The sequence below is a fragment of the Primulina eburnea genome, chromosome 5 (assembly GCF_022965805.1).
Source record: "Primulina eburnea isolate SZY01 chromosome 5, ASM2296580v1, whole genome shotgun sequence".
Lineage (NCBI taxonomy): Eukaryota > Viridiplantae > Streptophyta > Magnoliopsida > Lamiales > Gesneriaceae > Primulina > Primulina eburnea.
This window is the reverse complement of record NC_133105.1, coordinates 38,295,802-38,303,374: the sequence shown is the minus strand read 5'-3', so window position 1 is coordinate 38,303,374 and position 7,573 is coordinate 38,295,802. Positions and strand designations below refer to the sequence as shown.

General features: G+C 37.4%; 1 protein-coding gene across 1 annotated transcript; it reads left to right on the top strand.

The window, feature by feature from the left end:
* Positions 1 to 2,481: 2,481 nt before the first annotated feature.
* On the top strand, positions 2,482 to 4,856 carry LOC140831519 (uncharacterized). Its single transcript, XM_073195272.1, has 3 exons — positions 2,482 to 2,705; positions 3,203 to 3,267; positions 3,358 to 4,856. The coding sequence occupies exons 2-3, from the start codon at positions 3,222 to 3,224 to the stop codon at positions 4,854 to 4,856; spliced, it is 1,545 nt and encodes a 514-aa protein (XP_073051373.1). The 5' UTR covers positions 2,482 to 2,705; positions 3,203 to 3,221.
* Positions 4,857 to 7,573: the final 2,717 nt, after the last annotated feature.

Below are 7,573 nucleotides of genomic sequence, written 5' to 3'. Positions count from 1 at the left end.
TTAAATTAATTATTTAACTAGTGGGACTTGGGTAAATTCAAGTAATGTTTAATTAGTCTCAAACATGTTTGAGATAATCAAATTTAGTCTATGGTTTTTAATTGTTAAAAACACCATATAATATTGCATGCATGGGAGGTGAAGACTTGGAGACAACTTTTTCAAATATTAAGGCTTGGCATGCTACTTTTGCCTTTTGATTTTTGCAAGACCAAGACAAGTCTTCCTCTCCCATTTTTTGATATGCAAGGGCCGAAACTTCACCTTCTTTCTCTCCAAGTTTTTCTCTCATTTTCTTCTTCAAGTGTTGAGGAAAGAAAATTTCTTCTCTTTGAAAAATCCTCTTAGTTTTCTAGTGCAAATTAAAAGGGGATCTACCTAGTTGGTGGTGGGCTTAATAGTTGAGCAAGGAGTGCTCAAAGGAAGCTTGAAGATAGTTTCTACCATTGAAGAGCTAAGGTGTTTACACCTTAGTTGGAGCCAAACATCAATCCTTGTGATTGATAGGTACATTTCTTAACACACTATGAATGTCATTTTGTGTTTTATTGTATTTGCTACACATTATAAGGGGTGGCCGAAATTTGGTATGAAAAATCAAAATTTTCAACTTCCGTTGCGCTTCCGGTCACCGTAACCGATCCCCTTTCACTAACTTGTAAGCAAGCTAAGTCTAGAACACAACCACATGGATTGTATACGCCACTTCCTGTCCCTAGTGAACCTTGGGTTGACATCTCTATGGATTTTGTTTTGGGGTTGCCTAGGACTAAGAAGGGGAGGGATTCTATTTTTGTTGTTGTGGATAGATTCTCTAAGATGGCACATTTTATAGCTTGTCATAAAACGGATGATGCTTCAAACATTGCGGATTTGTTCTTTAGAGAAGTCGTTAGGTTGCATGGCATGCCTAGGACTATTGTTTCGGATCGCGATGTTAAATTCTTGAGTTACTTTTGGAAGACTTTATGGGCTAAACTTGGCACAAAATTGTTGTTTTCTACTACATGTCATCCTCAAATGGATGGACAAACTGAAGTTGTCAATAGAACTTTAGGGACACTTTTGCATGCTATTCTTAAAAAGAACTTAAAGAATTGGGAGAATTGTTTGACATTTGTTGAGTTTGCTTACAATCGATGCGTGCATTCTACTACCAATTATTCGCCTTTTGAAATTGTCTATGGTTTTAACCCTTTGACTCCGTTGGATTTGATGTCTTTACCTGTGAGTGAAAGGTTAAACATGGATGGGGAAAAGAAAGCTGAATTTGTTAGGAACTTGCATGAAAAGGTCAAGGCCCACATTGGAAAGAGAAATGAGCAATATGCCAAGCAAGCCAACAAAGGGAAGAAGAAGGTGATATTTGAGAAGGGAGATTGGGTGTGGCTACACTTGAGGAAGGAAAAGTTCCCCGAGAAGAGACGTTCAAAGCTATTACCTAAGGGTGATGGACCATTTCAAGTCCTTTAAAGGATTAATGACAACGCCTACAGACTCAATTTACAAGGTGAGTATAACGTGAGGTCTACTTTTAATGTTAGTGACTTGTCGTTGTTTGATGTAGGTTATGAGAAAGATTTGAGGACAAATCCTTTTCAAAAAGGGGAGGATGATGCTAACACGGGTGGTCAAGCTCCAAGGAAGGCATGAGATCCTTTGCAGTTGCCGGAGGGACCAGTCACGAGGGGACGCCTAATGAAGTTCAAGGAGGCACTACAGGGAGTCATGAGCAAGCATGAAGGGGTCGTGATGCATGGGAGCACGTTGGGAGGCCAAAGGAACATCATTCAAGCATTGTTGGAGACGGCCGAGACTCCACGGACCTGCACACGGACCTGCACACGGGGTCCGTGCCCTTTACAGCCGATGATGAAGAATTCCAGAGTCTACACGGACCTGAGCACGGACCACTACACGGGGTCCGTGTCCTATGACATTTGCAAAGACCGAGTGTACACGGACCCGTACACAGAGGTAGACACGGGGTCCGTGCCCCTTGTTTCCAGCTGAAGTTGATTTCCCGAGAGTACACAAACCCGTACACGGATGTCTACACGAGGTCCGTGTCTGAGGCGGCTGAGCGAGAATATTTTCCTTTCTAGAGTTTTAATTATTTTGGAGACTAGATTTTTAATATCTTTTGTTTTATTAAAACATGTTGGACGAAATTTTGAACACAATTCAGATTATTATTGAGTTTATACAAACTTTTGAGATTTTTCTCTCAAACTTTCAAGGCCTTTTTGCTTTGTGCTTCAAAAATCAAACTTATCAAAGTTTTTAATTTTGTGGCGTTTGTCGATCTTTCTTGTGCGGATTGTCAAGGGCTTGTTGTTTGAAGGTTCGTTATAATTTCGGTTTTTTATTCTCGTGAATATTTATTGCTAAGTTTTTATAATTTAGAGGTGAATATCACCATATCTTAGGTTTGTTTCTCGGGTTAGTCCCAAATCATTTTTTAGACCCAATATAGTCCCAAGTCTTCACTTTTATTTACCCCGTTGGTATTTCCGTCAAATTGGAGGATGAAATAAACGGGAAGACCGTCTTCTTCCTTTCCTCAATTCACAATCCCTAATCGAACTTCTCTCTTCCAATTTCCAATCCCTAATCGATCTTTTCTCTTCCAAGTTTGAAGCAAGTCGGTCGCTGCAACAAATTTCTTCCTCCACGTTGAGTCGGTCCCCGCTGCACGCTCCGAGGTAACCTTTTATTTTTCGGTTCTGAAACAGCTTAAAGTTTCAATTCTTAAAGGAAGTCTCCATTGATGATGTTAATTGTGGCATTGTGCTCTTCAATCTTATTAGTTTATCCTTTTTTGTTAAAATTGTGGGCTGGTATCCGTAGAGGTGAGCCTTATATTGCTTGAAAAGATCAAGCCTTGTGTTCGGCTATTCAGTCGACAGCACAAGAGTAGCCGGCAACAGGAGACCATTTTTTAAGAATATGTTTGGGTTAGTTCCGACCGTGTTTTGTTATACAATTCTAAAATCTATAATTTTGGTAAATTCTTGTTAAATTCTTGTGTTCGGCTATTCAGCCTTATCTTGGTTGAAAAGATAAACAATTGTTTTGTTAAACAATTCTAAAACACAAGAGTAGCCGGCAACAGGAGACCATTCTTTTTCATTTTTGTTTTTGGGTTTTTTAATTGCCTACAATTGATAAATTCTTGACTACTATTCCATATGTGATTTAGGTGACTGAGTGGATACCTAATGGCTAGACGGAGTAATACCTCAAGAAAGAGCACTCCAAATTATGGTAATGCATTATTTTTGTAATTGTCACGCTTTAAATTTTTTTGATGCATTTTCTCGATAATTTAATTTAATTTTCGTTTTTGTTTTTTAGGATTAATTGGAGAACCGTATCTCTTCACAATTAAAATGTATTATAATGGAAGATTCAAATCTCTTGACAACCACAATGAATACATCGGTGAGAGTTTTGAATATTTTGATTCCGTCGATGTTGATAAGCTGGGAATGATTGAAATGTGGGGATTTATGGAGGAGCTTGGATTTGAAGACAAAAATTCTTTTAGATTTTGGCACAAAGTTGGAACTACAATTAGTGAAGGCAGATATTTGGAAAATGATTCAGATGTGTTGAATCTTAGAAAGTATATTCCAATAAATTATGAGGTTGAAATATATATTGAACACTTAGATGGTCAGAATGATGAGGTTGGAGATGAAAATGTTGATAATTTTGATAACAATGAGTATGATTTTGTTGAAAATAACGAGTTAGTTGATGCATTTGTTGTCCATGATATAGAATCTTTGAAAGGAAAAATGGTTGTCTCTGACAGAGAAAATACAGATGATCTCCTTCAGAAAATGCATGAGTATGACAGTGAAGTGGATGTTTGTGTAGATAGTGACGGTTTGGCCAGTCTGCATGATTCTGATGAGGATGAAGTTAAAAATTATGCGTTGTTTGACCCAAAAAAGGATTTTGAAAATCCAGATTTGAAGCTTGGTTTAGTCTTTAGCTCAAAGAAAGAAGCAAAATTCGCAATTGAAAGTCAATGCATTAGAGAAGGAAGACCGGTGAAGTTTGTAAAAAATGATAACATCCGATTGTGGGCTAAGTGCAATGATGATAAGTGTTGTTGGTTGATCCATGTTGCGAAGATGACTAATGATAGTTGTTGGCAAGTAAGAAATTTTAATGGATGTCACAGTCATTGTGCTCGGGATTTTAAAAACAAGTGTGTCAACTCAACGTGGTTGGGAAAGACGTTTGCCAAAAAATTCAGCACCAATCCTAAATTGGGACACTTGGAGTTTAGGGAAGAGATTTCTACCATTCTTCAGTCATATTTTTCAAGGAAGATCGCCTACATGGCTAAGAGAAAGGCGCTGAAATTAGTGCAAGGTTCTGTCGATGAGCAGTTCCGACAAATAAGGAAGTATTGTGCTGAATTGAAAAGATCTGACGCTGGGGCTACTGTAATTTTGAAGTTGACAGAGGATGACAAAGGTCCAAGGTTTCAGAGATTGTATGTATGTTTTTCAGCTTGCAAACAAGGATTTAAGAATGCTTGTCGGCGTATCATTGGTGTTGATGGATGCTTCTTGAAGATAGAACATGGTGGTCAATTGTTAGCGGCCGTGGGGCTAGATCCGAATAATAACATTTTTCCAATATGTTATGCAATGGTTGAGCGTGAAACAAAAGATAGTTGGACATGGTTTCTTCAGCTCCTGGATGAAGACATTAGCGTTGGCAATGATCCACATACTTGGACATTTATGTCAGATAAGCAAAAAGGTTTGATTCCTGCACTTGAATCTTTGTTTCCTGATGCTGAACACAGAGCCCATGACACAGCAAAGTGCTAATTTACCAAATAATAATTTCAACACCAAGAAGCATTTCAACAAGAGCCCATGACACAACAAAGTGCTAATTTACCAAATAATAATTTGGGTGCAACAAGAAAAGATAAACTGCAGGTTCTGAAAATGAAATCATATTTTTATTGCATTTTTTTTATTGATAATATATCTTTTGTTGCATTTACTTACATGCAGGTGAAAAGAGCACGACAAGTTGGGGTTAATATTGAAGGGAGTTCATGCTCAATATCTTCGATAAATGTAAGTTTTTAAACTCTTTAATTTAATGTTATTCATGCGAGTTCAATATATTCGGAGATATTGAGCATGGTTGATGTGATATAATTTTTTTTCCCTGCAACCTTCAATAAATGATTGCGGTTCTCATTTTCTAAATCTAAAAGCAAATCTTTCACTTTTAATAATTTTTCAGCTTCAGTACTTCTGTTTGGAGCGGTGCTAAAAGTTGCACACGAACTTTCTTCGGCAGACATAAATGAAGCAGATGAATTTTGTTTCTCTAGGTATGCATGAAAAGCTTTTGATGCTTCATCCCTACTCCAGAATGACTTATGAGAAGCCCCACTAAATTTGTTGACTTGACTATGTGCTTCTTCCCATGTCTCGTATACACCAGGTTTACGTCCAACGAAGACAACATATGTTTTCCCCTACAATACAACAAAATACAAAGCAATTTTCATTGTGTTATAAACAAGTACGATTAGAATAAAAATTGCTTGAAATTAAAGGGACGACCACCATTTTTTTTAGCTTTCTTCGATGACCTCCTGAAATGAGGGTAAAAAAAACATGATATTATGAAAATATGAGATATAAAACCTGAACTTCTGCAAAATAAGACAACTGAGTAGTATTGGGAACATAGATCCTATGACAGTTGCAAAATAAGAAGACATAAATGAAATTCCCCATAAAGTGGATATAGCACCTTTGTTCGTGGCATCTATTATATTTGGCTTTCTCCTTCTATTTTCCTATGATTATCACAAAATACAGGGTTGATTGAAACTACTGGTTAACTGGACATTATTTAATCTAGAAAGGACATTATTCCCAAATGAGCTGCTGTTGGTTTGGCACATATCGTTGTTGGAACACTGCACAACTTGTTACGTTATAATGACATTCTGGTAGTTCTTTGATCCTATAAACCAATTACCTAACTATCGTGTAGTGGCTTAATCTAGTCTTTTTCGCAGACTAAGCTGCTCTAATCAGACCCCATCCAGCAATGGGCATTCCGATTTATTAGGTCCGTTCCAATCTCTAAAATTGAAATCTTCTTATGAGCGGAAAGTCTCTCCAGCCATGAGCAGCTTGCAGGGTTATTACGGTCTGAGACATATAGATCAAAAGGGCACAGCAGGAGGCTTAGAAATGTCTGTGTACCCGAAAGGAGGAGCGCATAATCTATTTTTGCCATCCTCAAAAGAATTAATAATAGTTCCACCAATTTTTGCCATCCTCAAAAGAATTAATAATAGTTCCACCAATGGCAGCAAAATCGCAGCAAAATCACGGCAAAAAATCACAGCACTATAATCACGGCAAAAAATCACAGCACTATAATCACGGCAAAAATCACAGCACAAGAAATCACAGCACTATAATCACGGCTAATTACCTCGAGCGTGCAGCGGAAGAGAGAAGAGCGTGGTTTTCCCGTTGGAAATTGGAAGAGAGAAGTTCGATTAGGGATTGTGAATTGGGAAAATGAAGAAGACGGTCTTCCCGTTTATTTCATCCTCCAATTTGACGGAAATACCAACGGGGTAAATAAAAGTGAAGACTTGGGACTAAATTGGGTCTAAAAAATGATTTGGGACTAACCCGAGAAACAAACCTAAGATATGGGACTAAACCGAGAATTTACCCTAAAAGAACAGTACCTGCCACTATATCTTCAAGTGTGTCTCGGGTCTGTTCCTCGATCACTACACCCAGATGATTCTGCTCCCTGAAATCTTCGGGAACCTTTCAGTGGACATACTCTTGCGAAATGTCCTGATTGTTTGCAGATACTGTGACACCTCTGACCGGTTTTAATAAAATAGCAGCGGAAATTAAAATTTTTATTTAAAATGGAAGAAGGATTCAAAATACATTTCATAAATAATCAAAAGTATACACATGATCAATAAATTGATACAACAAAAGGCAAAATATCATTCTTGTGATCATGTCCAAAATGCTTGCAAAAATAATCTTCTTCCTTCCATCTTGGTATGCATATGACTCCGGCCCACAATCAACGTCTCGGCCCGTCGCTCTTATCTGCATCACATGAAATTAAATGAAATGGGTATAAAACTCAGCAAGTGGAACTCTTACATAGCAATGTACATATCATACTCTGAAAACATGACTTTAAAAACATTAAATACCATCAACTCTAAAACATGGATAACATAGCAATATAACAATAAGATGGTATTTCTCTTTTCTCTGTTGGATTGATATCTATATAGTATCTCTGTCTCTGTAACTATATCCCATCGATATAAATCGATAACTCTGTGGGATATAAGCCTATGGTCGTTGATCAACTAATTGCATGCAATCTCTGACTATGTATCTATCAATCCATAAATCATTTGAACTCTCACTTTGGCATTTAAACAAACACTTTGCATACTCTTTCTTTGCATTCCGTTTTTCACAATTGAGACATATAAATGACTCCAATATATATAACA